The sequence below is a fragment of the Panthera uncia genome, chromosome C2, assembly GCF_023721935.1.
Source record: "Panthera uncia isolate 11264 chromosome C2, Puncia_PCG_1.0, whole genome shotgun sequence".
NCBI classification, from domain to species: Eukaryota; Metazoa; Chordata; class Mammalia; order Carnivora; family Felidae; genus Panthera; species Panthera uncia.
Genome location: NC_064810.1, coordinates 154,269,724 through 154,287,623, shown reverse-complemented (window position 1 = coordinate 154,287,623; position 17,900 = coordinate 154,269,724). Strand labels below are relative to the sequence as shown.

Here is a 17,900-nt window from a genome sequence, read left to right as displayed (position 1 = left end):
GGGACCGGAGGCAGACAGCGGGCCCGACTGCCTTCCGAGGAAAGGACAGACGAGGGGGCAAGAGCTCTGGGACTGGAGGAGGGGGCAGGGGGCAGCGCCCGGGAGGGCTTTTCCGAGGAGACGCCGAGGAAGGAGCCACGCCCGAGGTTCCCGGGAGCTCGGCTCCCGGGCCGCTTCCCCCCACCCCGAAGCCGGAGAGTCTGAGGAGAGGGAGACCAGGTGTTGGTTCACGCTGGAGGCCAGGACTTGTGACTGAAAGGAAAGGCAGACAGATGGCTGCATGGAATGGAATGGCCGCCTCATTGGGGTTTCTAGACGAGGCCCAAAACGTCAGAGTAGAACAAGCAGCACCTCAAAATTCACGAGAAGAATGGACTCGTTGGAAAATCGGCCCGTGTGACCAAGAGAACTTAGTAATTTAGGGGAGAGAAACATGCCCAGACAGGGCCTTCAGTCTACGTAGACTCCTAAGCCGCAGATATGACGTGTTTAGTTGAGAAGACGCTCAGTAACTTACGGGAGAACGTAAGTATCGATGAGACATGGGGACTTTCATAGCCTGGGATCTGTCGGAGTTGTTTCCATATAAAGACTCAAAGTTATTAAATGCACGCGAGGTGTGATGTCACAAACGTCGCGGTGTGGGCCAGTCCCGGGGTTGAAGGGACAGCCCGGTGATGGCACTGAGGAGCGAGGCAGGTTTTGGCTCTCTCTCCACGCAGCGCGGTCAGGATCTTGGCTTTCGTCGTGGTCGCCAAGTGGATGCCGCGGCTCCGGGCAAACTGTCGTCACAGACTCCTGTTCAGAGGCAGGGGTGGGGAAAGGCGGCTTCTCCTCGGAGTCTCTTTCTATTCAGAAGGAAAATCTCGCCCAGAGGTCCCTCAGGAGACTCACCCTCCGGCCCCACTGGGCAGAAGTTAGTCACCCGTCCATGCCCTAACTGTCGGGGAAACCGAGAAAGCACCTGGCGTTGCCGACATCCGGAGGGAAAGATGGGCTCCTGGCACAGGGAAGGAAGGCGCCAGGTAGCAGTCGGAGGGAGCGTACCGCGTTATGACAGGTTCACACTGGCAATCAGCTGTGAGAACGGAGGATGCGTGAAATGGAACCAGCAGTAAAGGCGGCGGAAAGGCCACGGAAGGTGCTAGCGGAAGGCATTCAAAAGGGTCACGACAGGCTTCGGTGATGAAGGCCAGAAAGGAGAGGTGAAAACGGCATCAGGACAAACTGAAAGGCTTGTATTTTATTTAAAAAAAAAAAAAAAAAAAAAAGGTGACCAAACAACACGTGAAAAAGCAGGGCTGCTTCCTGGGCTGCAAGTTCCAGTGAGCTAGGGGCTCAGCTGCCGAAGAAGCTGATGTAACCGGAGGCTGCAGGCATGGTGTCCGGGACAGAGGGGCGTGACCCTGAGGCCCCCTGGGTCCAGTCCTGGCCCCTCTCCTGCCCAGTCTCCTTCTCTGGACTTTTCTGCCACCTTAACCCCGCGGTGTCACATCCTCGCTGCTCAGGGCCCCCTCTCGGCGACTGCTCGGTAGACACCCTCCCCGATGACTCTTGGCCAAGCGCTTGCTTCTCCAGCCTGCCCTGGCCCCAAGTCCTGGCGGACCACTACGGCCCCGTTCCCCCCCCACGGACTCCTAGCACTCACCAGGCCTCAGCCCGGCTCGTCTCGCGGCCGGACCCAGACTCGACTCGGGGGGCTCGGGGGATCCCCGGCGTCCGCGCGGCGCCCGGCACGGCTGGTGGGCACCTGGGACTCTCCGCCGGGCTAGTCGGGAATAAGTGAGAGCTGCAGCCGCATCGTGGCATGCTGGGAGTGGTGTCTCAGGCGCGAGGGCGCCTGTGAGGACAGGCTGGGGGGGCGGGGGAGGGAAGGCAGGTGGGCCCGTGGCGAGGCCGTTGACCAGCTCCACGAGGGGGTCCTGTGACCGTGACCAAGATGTAGAGGGCAGGCACAGCAGGAATGTTCAGGAGACAAAGCCAACCACGCCTGGCCTTCTGAGGCTCCTGAGCCGCGAGCTGCGCACCTCACGCTGAGCCGTTAGACCGCCCGGCTTCGGGAGAGGATCTCAGGTTGAGTTTTGTCAGTTTGGCGGCATCCAAGGGGAGAGGTCAGCCGGGCGTTGGCGCTGTGAGCCTTGTGTGAGTTGGGAAGGAAACCTGAGCTGGGCGCAGGGATGTGTGTGTGCCCTGCGTGCAGGCGGTGACCACGGCCGGGTATGCGCGGTCCCTCCCAGCGAGAGCACCGCCCACGGTAGCCTGCAGCCACCTGTGGCCGTTTACGTTTAAGTTGGTCAAATTAAATCAGACGAAAAATTCAGCTCCTCAGTTGCACTGACCACATTTTAAGTGCTAAGAGAACATTCCTGGCATCACAGAATGTTCTCGCGGGGGTGCTGATGCAAAGTGAACAGAGGGCCTGGAGTTGACCCTTGGGGATTGCTTCCAGAAGAGGCTGGGTATGGGGCAGGGGGAGGTGGGAGGGCCGGAGGGCCAGGTGAGGTGCCACGTCACAGTCACGGGCAGCGGTGCGGAGGGAGGTAGCGGCAGGGTATCCGGGGCAGCCGTGAATGCACCAGATGAAGCCCAGAGAACGCCCTTGGAACCGGCCGCATGGCAGCCAGGTGACCTCAGAGGGATCTTTTGCAGTGGGTTCACGGGCCGGGAGCCATGGAGGGGTGGCTGGGGAGCCAGAATGAGAAAACAGCTGAGAGAGACCATTCTATGAGCAGGGTCAGCTGGGAGAGCGAGAAGGAAACTGGGTGTCCACAGAAGGGAGACTGGGGTAGGCGGTTGAAGGGAGGATTTTGTTTGTTTGTTTAATGAGAGAGAGTACGATGTTTAATAGCCTAAAGAAAATCCCAAGAATTTATCCCCCAGATATGCTCAAAGGTCATAGGGACACCCTGGTTTAGGGGACTAGTTAAATGAATTGTCCCGTCCATACAAATCCTGCAGGCACCCAAAAGAAAAAGGACTTCCTGCAATTCCTGATACAAAACTCTCTCCAAGATTTATTTTGCAAGATGCAGAATATATTATGCTACCCTTATATGAAAAACAAGAAAGATACCTAGAGATACCCTATGTTGATAATGGAGCGGGGGGAGGTGGGCAGGGTCAACGAAACAAAACTTCTGAAGGAATGATCACGAGATTGGTCGTGTGACAAGAAATCGCCTCCAGATGAGGGGCTGGGGAACAAAAGCAGGAATGAATCTTTATTCGCAACATTTTTATAGTGCTTGATTCCTTTAAACTAGGCACACGTATTTTAAAAATAAAAACATTTGTAAAAGTCACTAGGAAGAATTTGGTTGAGAGAGAGGTTAAATAATCAGGAGAAGTATTCCACCTCCCGCCTCTCCGGCCAGGACCCCTCCACCTTTTATTACTCCATTCAGCTCTCCGTGGAATCCGGCATATTTTGAAGTCATGAGTTTTCTGATATTCCACGCTAGCCATCCCGTCTTTTCTGTTGCCGGACAACAAATTATCCCCGAACAGTAAACAGTGGCTCTCTCCCCCTTTCTGTGAATCTGCACATGGCTCACCGGGGTGCCTCTGATGTCGGGCAGCGCTGCAGGCCCCCCAGCGCTGGACGGGCTCACACGCACACCTGCTGGGAGCTTCAGGGCCCGGATGTGGGTTCCCCGCCACGTGGGCCTCTCCACGGGACCACTCACAGAGCCCGTGCAAGAGAAGGAGCACCTGAGACAGAAGCCACAGCCTCTTTGTAACCTAACTTCAGAAGTGACATCCCCTCGCCTTCGCTGTGTTCTGTTGTTGAGAAGGGAGTCACTAGGTCCAGCCTACACCCTAGGAGGGAGGGTTCCACAAAGGACTCGTGCCAGGGGCAGGGACCAGCGGGGGCCAGTTAGAGGCTGCCCAGCACACATCCCGAAACGCAGCCCAGGAGAGTGCTTCTTTTTATGTGATGTTCTCTTCTAGTTCATCAAAATACTCAGATTCATCACTGTAAGCTCTTACCATAACCTTGTGGCCTCAGAATAACCTGTTGCTGTTTTACCATTCTGCAGGAATACTTCGTGTTAGATACTTCCTGAATCATACCAATTTGATAAAATTTGGGGAAAGTTTGATAAAACAGGAAGGTGGCCGTCCTATTCAAAGTCACTTAGGGAACAGAACATTCTCCTGCATCATATAAGAGAAAGGCCTCGATTTTAGGAAGTATCCACTGATGTGTTTGGGGGCAAAGGGGCATGTTGTCTGCAGCTCACTCTCAAATGGTTCAGGAAAAAAACAGAGCGAGTAAGGAAGCAAACGGCAAAAAGAAGACAGTTGGCAAATCCGAGTAAGAGTATTTCTGAATCCCTAGTACTATGTGTGCGAGCTTTCTGTAAGTTTGAAATATGACAATTAAAAGCTCGGAAATAAAATTCTCAGACGCGTCCCCAGACCTGCTAAATGAGGATCGCAAGCGGGACCTGGGAAACTCGCTTTACCAAAGATCCTCAGAGGCATCCTGGTTGCCGATCAGCAAGGTGTGGGATGCCCTTGGAGCGCTGCCGCACCACCGCCCTCGGCTCTCCTCCAGCCGTGGATCGGCCCCTCGGAGGGAACGGGGCGTGGTGGCACAAGGGGGTCTAATTGTGCGGCCCAGGAAGATGTGCTTGTGGTCCCCGCAAGGGGCAGAAGCAGCGGGTCGCAGCGCAGGGCTGTGCCGAAGGCCTCCCCGCCCTGCCTCTTTGGGCGCCTCCCAGTCCCGGGCCGCCGGCCTCGGGAGCCCACCGTGTGTCTCAGGGAGGCCAGCAGGCAGAGGCATCGTACCGGCTCTCGCGTCACTGTCCCCCCGCTTGCGGGCGTGTGTGGCACATGCCCCGTCCTGCCTGCGGCGGGCTGGGGGGTGCTCCCCGGAAGTGTGCCTGGTGCTCCGGGCTTCCAACGGCGGTGGGCGTTCACGGGCTTATGGGAGGCTGGGGGACCAGAGACTGCCGCCAGGCCAGAGAGCGTGGCCACCTCAGAGCTCCCCGCACAGCAGCCTGCGGAAGGGCAGGAGAACGGGGCGAGGCGGGGGCCGGGAGCAGCGGGAAAGGAGCCCAGAGGTGGGCTCGAGGTCCAGGCCGGGCCCGTCCGCCTGGGAGCCAGGAACCCTGGAGTCTCGGGCACCGTCCCGGGGGCTGCAGGTGCCTTGCATCACTGGGGTGGTCAGCTGGTGGGGTCGGTGGGACTGGGGCGAACAGGAGAACCGTGGGTCGAGCCCCTTCGTCCACGCTCCGTTCTTGGTGGGGGGCGTGGGCACCCGCGGAGGGCTCTGTTTGGAAATAGCCGCCTTCTCACGGGGTCGAGGCCTTTCAGCCCTGACTCACCCGCCGATTTGTTGTGTTCCGTTTCCGCCCCGTGCGTGGTTTCCTCTCGTGGTCAGCCTCCGCTTCCTCCCGGCCCGGGACGCCTGGCTGCTGCAAGCCCGGGGCCTGACTGGCTCTTCTGGCCACGGAAGTCTTCATGCTGACGCCAGTTCCTTCTTGACGATGAGGGCGGCGGGGCGTTGTGCGCGCGCTCCTGCTGTTCGCCCTCTCGGGGGCTTCGCTCTTCTCCTCCAGTGGTTTTCGTGCCCTTCAAGTTAGGCATCAGAGGAAGCGCATTTATCCACGTGCTTTTCCACGCACGTGCCCAGAACGCTCGGTTCCGAGGGCAAAAAACACACGGCGTCTACCCACACCCTGGTTACCGCTCTATGATTATAGACCTGATCAGGCTGGTCTCTTTGGCTCGTCCCAGACAACTTGCAGAGACGCTGATTTGTTCCCCCCCCCGAGACGCACGTGAATCAGCTGTGACTCAGCTGCAGACTTTGCTGGGTGACGCAGAATCACTTCACCAAAACCTGGCCGCGTGCTCTGCAAAGTCTGCCCCGCGTCCTCTTAACAAAATGACCAGGTCGTTCGGGGCGAGAGGCGAAAGTCCTCTGTGTTTCGTTACTTTTACCAGGGGTCCCCTGTCAGCAGACGCCTTATTTCTCACGCGGTCTGCTGTTCTTGGCTTCGCGCGGGGAAACAGCAGCAATGGTGGAGAAGGAACTAAAAATCTGAAGGCACGTTTAACTCACCACCTATCAGGTGGGTGGGCTCGTGTTCCTAAACAGCAAAGCGAGGAGGCAGAGCTCTGACACTCTGGGTACGCGACTTGGGTAGAAAGCTCGGCCGTGTGGCTCAAGCAGGATTGTGTGGCCGACAGCTTACCCCACGCTGGGACCGTGAGCTCGTCCAAAGGCCACACCAAGGACAGCACCGGTCACCCAGGCTAGACCCCCATTTCCCTGGAACTTTCCAGATTCTGAACAGTGTGATGGAAACAGAAGGAAGCCATTGTTGCTCTCACAGCGTGAAATACGGCCACGTTTTGAGACCCGGAGGCAGCGAGTAGAAGCAGACGGAGTTGGAGTCAAGGCCGCGGTACTGGCTTCTTTCCTGCGGTGGTGTTGGGAGCTTCTTGAAGCTCCTCCTCCCTCCGCTTGCGTGGTCTTCTGCATGTGGTACGTGCCTGTAACTGCAACATTTTCGTCCTAGCTTTTCCTCCTTCTGAATTGGCAAACAATTCTTTTCTTTGTTTTTTTTTGTTTTGGTTTGGTTTTTGGTTTTTTTGCCAAATTGCCTGAATTTGGTAATGCTGACCTCACTCAAAGAGCCAAGACCGTCTTCTAAGTTCCTTTGTGCCTTCAGGTCCTAAGAACAATCAGAACTTTTGTACTTCCGTTACGTGGCATTACATACGGAATAGTAAAGTAGCTGCTATTGTATATTTCTGTTATTTTGGAGGGAACCCCAAAGAGCCTTTGGAACATGGTCGGAACAGGGATAAGCCCGTGCACGTGCACCTGCCGCCTCTCAGAGCCTCACCTGATGGTACTCCTCTGACCGTGGCATCCCAGGAGCACCGCTCTTGAAGGCCAAGGCCCGGAGGGCGGGATGCACTGAGTGGCTGATCCGGGACTGGTTCCATAGTTCATTTCAGCGAGACGCCGTAATCGCTGCAGTTGGGAAACCCCACCTCGGTTCACGTCACCCCAACACGCGCCAGGCCGTATCTCCCCGGACACTTGGGAGAAACGCGACGTGGCCTGACTAGACCGCGTGAGGGGTGTCGGCCGTGAACGCTCTGTGTTCCGATCACACGAGGGTCTTGGGTTTCTTTGCTCTCAAAGACACATGTTTGCAAAGAAGTCCTTTCTTGCTCACAGAAGTGATGAGTTTCATGCCTATCTAATATTTTTAATCAGTGAAAATAAAAAATAGACATGAGTTTTCAAAACCCCATCCACCTTGCTATTCTAACTCCACCTGCTACAAAGTCTGACCTGGACCCGTCCGCCGGCAGGAAGGTTGATGGGAAGATAGTCCCTTGGACGGCAGTGCCGCGGAGGGGTGTCAGTGGCCTGTTGCCGCTTCAGTCCCAGGTTTCAGGAAACGCCGACAGCCCAAATGTGCTCAAGAGCCTGTGACGTTCCTGCCCCCCTGTATTGGGCCGTCAGCGTTGGTTACGGTCGCTGCCACTCACCCATGAGGGGATGTAGGTGACGGGAAGGAACGTGAAACAAAAGATGTAGGAGAAAAGCAGTAGCTTTCCTACTTAACGAGGCTTGTAGACGGGCATAAGTAGGCAGTAGCTGCTCTGGGGGAAAGGGACGTCGAGCGAGTGAAGGCTAGAGCCCGTCTTGCGCTTACGGCGCTTTTCCTAGAGAAGAAGATCAAGCATGGTCAGGTGGATCGTGCCGGGTCCCAGCTTTGCCCGGGTTCTTCAGAAGGGGCACCGATGGTGGCCGTCCTGGTTCACAGCACAGGCACCCGGGGCAGCCGTGCTCACCTGCCGGGGATGGGGCCCTGCCCCCGGGTGAAGAGAACACACCTATCTCTCAGGCAGTGGAGACGATGTAGAGCTGTAAACATCGCAGTCAGTGTTCTAACCATTGGTTTGGTTTTATGTGGTTTTAGTCGTAATATTGATCGCGAAATACCAGATTGACAGAGGATAGAGAGGTGTGTGTTTATCAAAGAGCCATATGGTGTTTAGATGGGGGACAACAACCTCATTGTCCTGGGAAGATCCTGCAGATGGTGGGGGGCACTTGGGCCTTCCCCGGGGCCTGCACCCGGCCGGAGTTTCACAAGCATCTTTCTAGTCTTCGGTGGTGGGCGAGGCGCGTCTGAAGGCCGGGACCGGTCTGCAGCGGGCCGGAGCCCTTCCTTGGCTGCGCACCCCCCAGACCCCACGGCGGGCGCACGGAAAGGGGTGTGGGTGCCTCTCGGGACAGAGACACAGCTCACCCTGTGCCTCCACCCCCACTCATCCCGCTGCCTCTGTCCTCGTAGTGATGGCATGGCTTTCTCAGATTAAAGGTTATTCCCCCTTAATACTTAGGAAAAATGTTTATTTTAAGCTTTAAAAAAAACACATCTCTGGTTGAAACCCTGATGTGGGCCGTAGACTGTCTCCTGCATTTAATTCGGTGGAATGTTTACCTCAGCCCTTTATTTTCTAAACTGTCTGGCCTTCTGCTCATGCCGCAGTGAAATCCTGCCCCTCCTACTCCTTGACCCAGGACCCCTGTGGGAGGCTGGGCCCTGGGTTCCCTCCAGCGACCAGCACATCACCTGCCCACCCCACACTCGGAGTCCTCTTAGAGACCTTTGATTTCTGTGGTTAGTCAGTGGTGTTCATTTCTATTCTTTGGGCTCTTAATTAAGCCTTTGTGCGGCACCTTGACCCAACCAAACTGTTGACGTTTCAGCTGCTGGGTCTCTAACTGCCACCGAGCCATGGCTTTTACTGAAGGAGCACCCGCTGGTGCTTTCTGCCCTTCATCCCTCTGTGACTGTCCTCTGGCCTGTCCACTGCTCCACTCGCAGCCTGAACCCTGAGCCTAGGGGTTCAGGGATGTCCCTACCCAGCAGCCTAGGACCTGTGGATAAAGATGAGAGTTGACCGGATCACCCTGGGCCTTGGCTGGTTACAAGCCTCTCTGGGTCTCATCTCCTAAGGGACCCTCGCGACCTGTGTGTAAGCTTCTGCGGTGAGAGAAGGACGCTGCGTCCCTCGCTGGCTCCCAGGGCTTCCAGACAGAAAAGGGAGTCACGTCCTGAAGGCCCCCAGCACCTCCTCCCTGCAGTCAGATCAAGAGGGGGCCGCTTCCTGAGGAGGTGATGCTGTGAAAGTCTCGTCCAGGAAGGGCCTCCTGCAGGCCAGACGCTTGCTCATCTGGGCCATCTGAAGAGCTGGGTCAATGTCTTGAAAAGTAACACCACCGGGTGTGTCAGTATCATGGGCCGAGGAAGGACAATTAGATTGTCCCCCTCCATGTCTTCTGATAAACAGCCCCGTACCATATCGCAGCAGACGTAGTGGATGGAAGGTTGCCTTCCGCATTTTACTCTGCAACATAACGTCGTACCTAGAGGTCTAGTCATTTCAGCGAAAGAGGCCGTTGGGAAAGTAACTCAGTTTTTTAAAAGAAACTTAGTCATTTGTCCTCTGATTCGGGGCAAACCAATCACCAGACTCTTTTTACCTGCTTATTTGCCAAAACACAAAATGCTTTCTCCCCCTTTCTCATGCAGAATTGGTGGCCCCTTCATCCGACTCATGTGACTTCCCAAGGACACCCGTTCTGTGTCCTCCTCACCCTCGCCGTTATCACCCTCCTTCTTACGTGGTCATGATGCTCACAGGGCATGGCCGTTTCAGAAGGACTGATTGTTTCATCCGTATATTTATCTTATTTCCTTACGATTACTCGTAGCTTGCTTTTGATCTCGGGGACTCTGGCTCTTTTCGTCTATAATGGCACTTCTGTTCCACGTCATCCGTCTGCATTCTGACCTGATCCCCGTGGCAGGATGCTGCGCCATCCCCCTTCGTGGATGTCCCCGGGCACTCCAGGGCCCGACGCTCTTACTCTCCATGCTGGGATCTGCGTGTTTCCAAAATGCATCCATTCAGTTCGGCTGCCTTTGAAGCAACACCTGTTACCGGTTTTCTCTCCTCCCGTGACGAAGAAGACATCGCTTACTTGAACCTTGGTTGTTCCTGAATAACTGTATTCAGGACTATCTGTACTCCCCTTTCTGTGTTTAGTGAGCTGCACTTTGGTACCAGACCTGGGTCCTGACTCTTTCCGTGTCGCTTGTTGGAGGGGCTCTCCTTAGTGGCCGGCTCACCACGAGCCTTTGGGCACTTGCGATTTTGCCAATTAACGTTCCAAAGCATTTCCCATATTTTCTGGTTCTTGTGCCCTTCAGGGGCCTTTCTTTTGAAAGAAGAAGAAGAAGAATGACAAGGATTTCTGCTTCTTAAAAAAAGATTAACTCTCAAACTTCCTTCCTGAAGTCGTAAGCGACTTCTTACTGTCATGCGTAAAATCACGCTCACAAGTCAGGATGGAGGTGGACGCGGTGGGTTCCAGGGCCGGACTCCCTTGGTTCAGAGGTTTAGCAGAAGCAGAAAGTCTGAGCCAGGTGGGATGGCACCAAATTTAGGCCTCACCAAGGATCAGAAAAGTGGCAGCAAACCCTCCTGAGATGGAAGTGTGATCCAGCTGAACGTGCGTCTCGGAGCACCGGTGGCCGCAGCAGGAAGCTAGGTGCTGTTAAACAGCACAAAACCAGAGCAGTGTCGGCACACTGGGCACAGGCCTCCCGTGAGCTGTGTGACCTCGGCAGGCTTCTCAGCCTCCCTGTGCCTCCGTTCCACCTTTGAAAGGATGACGACGGTATGTTTCTCGTAGGGTGGTCATGGGGAGCAAATGAGTTAATACAGAGTTGGGAACGGCGTCTGGGATGTGTTGTGATATGACTGTTGGTCACTGAGTTGCACAAAAATAATAGAATGTAACAGACGTTGAAAGTTGTATCAATAAAGCAGGAGGGGGAATGAGGTTTTGATGTAGAAGCAGAATTAGAAATGCAGGAAACGGGCAGGTGGAGAGGCAAGCAGCCGAGACTTCCGTGGAGCTGTTACAGAGAACACGCGTGAAGCACAGGGCTGGTGTGGACGCACCTGCCCGTGCCCCGCAGCCCATGGGAACCTACATAGCTCGAGTGTGCCCATCGCAGGCAGAACGCCCGGGTGCTGGCGAAGGTCTGCGGCGTTAATCGCTTAGTGGTGGCACCCACGTTTGGCATAGATGCAGAGGATTGCACTTAGAAGCCGGCAACTCAGAGACGACACCAGGAGCCACCGATGGAATGTGGAAGGACAGAGGCCACGAGCAGCCCTGACGAGGCCTTTCTGCACCTAGTAACCCTTCCCAAACCCAGCAAGGTGGGCCACTCTCTCATCAGTTTTGCTTTGTATGCAGCACCTTTTAGCCACCCGCAGAACTTCATCGCATCGACAGATACATCACCTTAGCAGCCCAGGCTTCAGAGATGGCTGTGGCGGATCGAACACACTCGGCCCCCTCTTCCAGAACAGGGAAGCGTGAGAGTCAGTGCGTACCTGGGGATGGCAGGGAAGCAAAGCCTCTGGCTTCTGTAGGCCCCTCGCTCTGCATAGAAAGTCATTTACATTCTCAGGAGATCTGTGGGGTTCTCCTTCCAGGAGCCTTTAACTTCTGCGTTTGGAAATTCAGCTCTGAAACCCAACTACGCAGAGAAAGCAGGGCCTACACGGTTATTTAAGAAGTAGGTTTTTTTTTAATGTTTTTAAGTGAAACGGACTCTACCCTCCGCAGGGTCAGCTCGGCAGTTAACGGACTTGTGGCCCCCAGCGCCTCACCCGATGGTGGAGCTGGGCCTGGCCACCAGGTCTTGGAGCTTCTTTGGAGCTGGGTTTTGATCTCGGAGGAATCTTAGTTTCCGGCTGGGGTCAAGCTGGTAATTCGGCAACCCTCCTGGCGGCCCTTGAGTTTCCTCCTCCAGCCACTTCCCCGGCTGTCATCGCGGGCCACCCGAGCCAGAGCCAGAACCACAGCTGGCTCTGGGGGAACCAAGACTCCTGTCCGCACTGAGGCCCAGTCCTAAGGGGCCCAGACCCGTACTGCGACCAGGGCAGATAACTAGACCTCCAAAATCCTGGAGTTTCGGGCGTAAAGCCCACACGCTCGTGTCTTTTCTGTGATCCCATACGTGTGACCGACACATCTGTGGTCCAGAGAGCGATGCTCGCTTCAAGAATGTGAATGCGTCTCACACACCCGTGTGCTGCAGTTTACTTGCCAGCTCATGGTGGTCACGCTGAGTTACGGGCTGAGCCCTCATCGCACTGGCTGCTGCCTGGGGCTCCAGGCCGTGGTCCCTCTGCCACAGGTATTTGTGGAGAGCTGGCTGCAGGTCACAGCACCGTGTCGTGGGCCCCTGGGGGCAGAGGGCAGTGTCGTATCCTCTCCGGAGCACGCACTAGGTGGATAGAACACTGAAGCAGGAAAACCCTGCACATAAACGTGGACAAAAGCAGACGGTGAGAGCGGAGTGCAGGAATTACAGTGGAGGGCGACGGCGACAGGCAGCCCCTCTGGGCCGAGTGACCTGCGGTTCAGTCCAGAACCTATGAGAAGGCCCTGTGGTAGCATGTTCTGGTTCCCTGTTTGAGAGCCCGGCTTGGGCTGCTTTTGGACGGCATCGGCGAGTCTGGGAGGCCGGTGCTGGGAGCGGTGGGAGCGGTGGGTGTGCCTGGCAGGTGGGGTCGGCGGGGCCCCACGGCAGACAGAAGACCGGGGAGGGGCACAGAGGCATCCGTCACGAGGGCTCAAGGTTTGGTCGGAGCGGCAAGGTGATCCCGGCCCCCGAGAAGGGGTGAAGGAGTAAAGCTGGCTGGGGTGGGGACGCGGCACTCAGAGCGCCGGCCTGTCTGATGCTCGACAGACCTGGCATTTTGTACGTGTTATGAACCAGACCCTCCAGGGGGAGAGGTGCTGTACGCAGGGCCCCCAGGACAGCCTGGGGGGCCACGGCCCCTGGGCCCTCCTGCCCCGTAGCCACTGCTGCGGGGCTCGTCGGAGCCTGAGGGCAGATCTGGAGCCTTTAATCGTCATATTAGAATGTGTCCGGAACAGTGCTGCTTTGAGGGGAGCTTTCCTCTAGATAGAACAAATGAAAACAGTCTTGGGGCGCCCGGCTGGCTGAGTCAGAAGAGCATGTGACTCTTGATCTCGGGGTTGTGAGTTCGAGGCCCACGTTGGGTGTCGAGATGACCAAAAAATATATAAAGAAAAAAACAGTCTTTGTGGCATGGCCCATCCTTTGCTTTCTTTTTCACCTGAACCACCGAAATTGCTTAATTTTGCCCTGACTCTGGCCACATGACCCCAAACAAGCTGCCTGGCCTCAGCGTGGTGGGAGACAAGAGAAGACCTGGGTTGTGCTCGCCAGGGGTGCGGGGGCGCGGCTGTGTGGGAAGGAGGCTTCCAGACGGCCGGCCGTCCTTCCCGCTGGAGGTGGAGGCTTCCTGTCAGTGCTAGAATCCCCGGGGGGCAGCCAGCTCCACCAGAATGGAGGTGGCCAGGGGACTGGTGATCCTCATGCCCCGTCGCCAGGCCTGCACCCCCCGAGGCCGGCAGGACTTGGGGGGCAGCAGGTGCTGTGCCTGAACTGAACTGAGCCAGCCCCAGGCCAGCGAAGCCTCCGGTGAACGGGCAGGCAGGAAGGCAGCGGCTCTCTCCGCCCTGCAGCCCAGAGCTGCCCCGATCCGGCTTTTTCCGTGCGCGGTGGTTGCTCCCGAGGGGGAGGGGTAACGGAGTCGTTGGAGCACAGCGCAACCCGGGCAGTAATGGGATCCGTCGGTTGTGACTTCCTGAGCGCTGAGAACGGAGAGATCCGAAGCTGATCGCGGGTTCGGTCTGTACTACAGGCTGGGCGGGCGAGGGCCCCCCCCCCCCCAGGTCTCAGAAGGCACCTGCCTACGTCTCCGCAGGGCGGAGCGGGCCCGCTTATGCGTCCTTTCTTGCGCGGAGCTGCGCACTGGGACCGCACACTCAGCGACTGTGCTCCCCTTATGATCATCGCTAATAACGATGTAAGAAGTCAGCCTGTACTTTTTAAAGAGTTATTTGGAACATGAGTGTTTTAACGAGTCACGAATTAGGGAAGATTTCATTCTCTTCGTTCTGATGCTTCTGGTGGGGAGGAAGTCGGCACTATTATCCTGTTTATATTTTTAATGAGGTTTTAATTTAGGAATCCCTAAAGAAGGCAGGTTTTTTTTTTTTTTAAAGGAATAATGTTGCCCCCCTACCCCCACCCCCGCCCCAGGCAAAAGAAGCCAGAGGGCTGGGCTGCAGGAGGCAGCCTGGTGCCCAGAGGGAACAGCACGGGTTGGGCCCTGCCCTGTGACTCTGCCTGGGCCCACAGTGTGGTCCAGAAGGGACCTACCCCCACTCCACTCCAGCTTGCTTACCTGCGCAAGACGGCAGTCAACAAATCAGAGACTCCCAAGGCTGGGGACGTCTCAGGAGAAACTTCAGAGACCTGGGCCCCCCAACAGACCAGTGAGTTAGCATCTCAGGGAGGGGCCTATGAATCTGCATTTAGGAGAGTCTCCAGGGTCTTAAGCGGCCACAGGACTGAATGATCATGAAGGTTCTTTCGGATTAGAACATCTGTGCTTCTTAGCGTTAATTCTGCCAACATTCATGGTCTCCCCTGGGCGGGGAGGGGGCTCAGCCCCCTGGCTCCTCTTTACCAGGAGGGTGGGGTGGGGGTTCTGTTACAAGTTCATAACAGCAGACGGCATCTGGACCCTTCCTTACCCGAGAGAAGTCGTCACAAGGCCTCGTAGCTTCTGACTCTGTCTTTTGGGAGGAACAGAAGAAGCCTGCCTGTTTGCAAGGGAAGATTTGGGTGTCGCTCACTGACCTCAAAACCAGTTTAACTCTTCATCTCTGGCAAGCCGGCTGCCACAGCTTGTTTCTTCTAAGCTGCTTGAGTGTTTCTTTGGGCTTTAGCCATGGGTTTGGAGTTCTGGTCCTGCCCCGGCTCAGCGTGTCCAGCAGGGAGGACGGAAGATACAGGGAGACGAGCCAAGCCTGAGCTCCCCTCGTGGCCAGGATGCTCAGCCCTGTGCTGGCAAAGGTCTGGGGAGCACAAGCCTTCCCGCCCACTGTGGGCCACGTCTCCGGTGGGGTCACAAAGCTCCATGAGGCAGATCGGGCCCCACGGGACCCACCACAGAGGGGAAGGGCCGCAGGCGGGCTTGGCCCAGCCCAGCAGATTGAGGGGCCTGGGCAGTCCTCCTTACAGAGATAGGTGCTCCCGGCAAACTGCTCCTGCTGCCTGGGCTGAGGCCTGAGAGGGTGGTGGGTTCACTGGCCGCCGTTCCTACCTTTGCAGCTCAGTGCGGGTAAACGGTGACCTCCCGGATGCCCCCTGAGCTTGGGAGCCGGCCACCCTGAGCAAGGGGGGTGGGTGCTTCAGGCAGGGAGGTGGCTTCCGAGTCCCTCCAGTCCCTCCCTGGCCTGTGTGAGGTCCCACCTTGGCCTGAGAGAAGAGTCACTGAAGGCCGGGTCGTTCCGGGGAGAGGGCGCGTCCCACAGAACCCTCGGCCCGGCTGCCGGAGAGCGGGGTGCCCCTCCTGGGAGATCTGCAGTCCCCCGTGAGGGCAAGGGGCTCCCGGAGGCAGGAGTGAGGGAGCAGCTGGCACCCTGCGGGGAGCCTCAAAGCCTCCTTTGGATCAAAACCCATTTTGATTTTCCTCCCCACGTGAACGCTGGGGGAACATGGCTAGAAGATTCTCTGACCAGCCAGGGAATAGTCTGTCCCCCTTGTAGCTCTAGTTTAGTTAAATCTATTTAGCCTTTACTTTCTATGGTTACTTGTCAAATCAGGAAATAGGTTCATATTCTGCCTCTCATCAAAAGACCTTTAAGAAGGTCTCTTAAGTATTAAATGACATCAGCTGGGAGAGTCCGCCGCGAATCCGGCCTGAAAGGTGCCGGTTTTGCTGTTTGGGGATAGTTGCATCAGCCGTTAGCAGGCGAAGTGGGCTCGACCCTCACGTGGCCTGGCAGTTCTGCTCCTCCCGGTTGGTGAACTAAGTCAAGCCGTCACCATCGCCCCTCAGGCCGAAGGTTGTGCAGACATCGCCGCTGCGGGTCCTCGGGCCAGGGTCCGCTCCTGCGCCCGCGTCCTGCTCCGGTCGGCCTGCTGCGTCCCCTGCAAGGAGAGCCCGCTCCCCCGCAGACTGGCCGCCGTGAGCCGCCTGCCCCCTTCCCCAGCAGGAGCCCTCCCAGAGCCTGCTGCGGACGAGCAAAGGCCCGGCAGTTCCCGGCCCACGGGGAGAGCGGCCGCCCGCAGGCTCCCGCCTCCCGTGGAAGACAGGCCGGGCTCAGAGAAGGGAACCGTCTGGGGTCAAGTGGGGTCTCCGGAGGCCCGGCAGATCTGAGGGTCCTCACAAGGGGAGATGGGGTTGAAGCGGAAGACGGAGGCTCTTGATGATAGTCCACGAAAGGGGTTCCTCGCCGTGAAAGCCAGAGGGCACGTGGTGTGCTGTCCAGCCCCGCGTGGGGCCGGGGCCTCCCACAGGGGCGGCCAGGTTCCTGGGGCAGCGGCGGACTTTGTGCGCACAGTTTTGTGTTTCCCGTAAGTAACGGTTATCGAAAATCAGCGTGTGTATTTTAGGCCAAATTCCAAAGGAGTTACTCAGTTTTTCAGCAAACAAGCAGAGCCACAGTCGTGTTTTCCAGCACCCACAGGACAGGGGGCTGCGAGGGTGGGGACCCAGGACCTCCTCCCCCACGGCTGCCGCCTCGCCCTGGGGCCCTGGGGCCCGGGCTCCTTCCGACACTCCCCTCTGAGCCTGGCGGGCTGCGCCTCCGTCACGGCCTGGCCCTCAGCGAGATTTCATAGGATGCCCCCGGTGGCGCTGGATGGCCGGGCGTGGTCCTGTGGCTGCAGGGACAGAGGACTGCTAAACATATCCGCTGTTTTGGCCCATCGGCTCGGGGCCAGGGATCTCACGCACGGTGACCCCCACGGCCACCCTGCAACGTGTGCACCACGACTCCCATTGCGCAGATGCGGAAACAAAGGCCCAGAGGGTCACCCAGTTCGCAGTTGCCCCCGCGTCAGTGCTCCGGACCCCCTGCTGTGTCCTCTCCCTGCCCCTCTTGTTCTGGGGGATCCGGCAGGGGAGGGGGGGGCGGGTTTCCAGCTGCTCCTCATTTCTGGATCCGTAGAATCCCCACCGCGCTGGGTTCCCAGGCACCACATTCCCAGCCACGCCGCGGGCCGCGTCGGACAGAACGCCACGACTTCTCGGCCTCTCTGGGTTCCGAGTGCCTTCGCCGGAGCCCCAGGGGCACCACCGCCACCCGCGCCACCCAGGGGCCACCGCTCGGGCTTGCGTGGCTCACCCAGTGTCCTGTGTTCTCTCAACAGCACATGAAGCTCATGGCCGAGAACCTGAAGGAGGAATCAAGGGAAGGCCGTAAGGAGGAGGAGGAGGAGGAGGCCTGAGGGCCGCCCGGGCTGCCCTGCACGAGGGCACGGGGGCACCTGGACCCGGACCCCATGCGTGGCGCATGAGGCGGTGCCCGGTGGCAGGCAGCCCCGCCCCCCGGTGTCCTGGTGGGGGCCCGTGGAGCCCCCCGCCAGGCCGCACGCCGATGCGGCTGTCCCCCTCCCCCCCCCCCCCCCCCCCCCCCCCCCGCACCGCCCCGGGGCCTCACCCCTCGCAGCCAGCCGCTGTCACGCCCGTGGCCTGGGCCGAAGGGGCCGCCTGCCGAACCCCAGTCGAGGGGGGGCGTGCGCCGCGAGGCCGTGTCGCCGGCACCCGGACAGCTGCGACCACCCCTTCCCCGGTTCTGTTTCGCGGTGTGTCCCCCGAAACCACAGTAACGAAGCCATTAAAGGCAACGCGCACCTCTCTGAGTCCTCCTTAGCGCACGTGGCCTGGGAGGCCCCCCTTCCGAAGCCAGCCCCGGGTCACGTCGTCGGGGGGGGGGGGGG

The 17,900-nt window shown here is 57.9% G+C and overlaps 1 protein-coding gene and 1 long non-coding RNA gene across 4 annotated transcripts in view; one reads left to right on the top strand and one right to left on the bottom strand.

Annotated features, from left to right (window-relative positions):
- The window catches only part of ANO10 (anoctamin 10), a 225,618-nt gene that overhangs the window by 188,141 nt on the left and 19,577 nt on the right, over positions 1-17,900 (top strand). The window contains exon 11 of one of the 3 annotated variants that reach the window (XM_049629100.1): positions 17,331-17,815. The exons of the other annotated variants lie outside the window; for them this stretch is intronic. Coding sequence (XP_049485057.1) covers positions 17,331-17,408 — 78 coding nt within the window. The 3' untranslated portion in view covers positions 17,409-17,815. Of the gene's footprint in view, positions 1-17,330; positions 17,816-17,900 lie in introns of those variants that run through there. 3 annotated transcript variants of the gene reach the window in all.
- LOC125921477 (uncharacterized) lies at positions 15,798-17,357 on the bottom strand. The gene is made up of 2 exons (XR_007457443.1): positions 17,306-17,357; positions 15,798-16,841 (listed from the first exon to the last, which is right to left on the bottom strand). It is a non-coding gene; the product is annotated as an uncharacterized LOC125921477 (long non-coding RNA).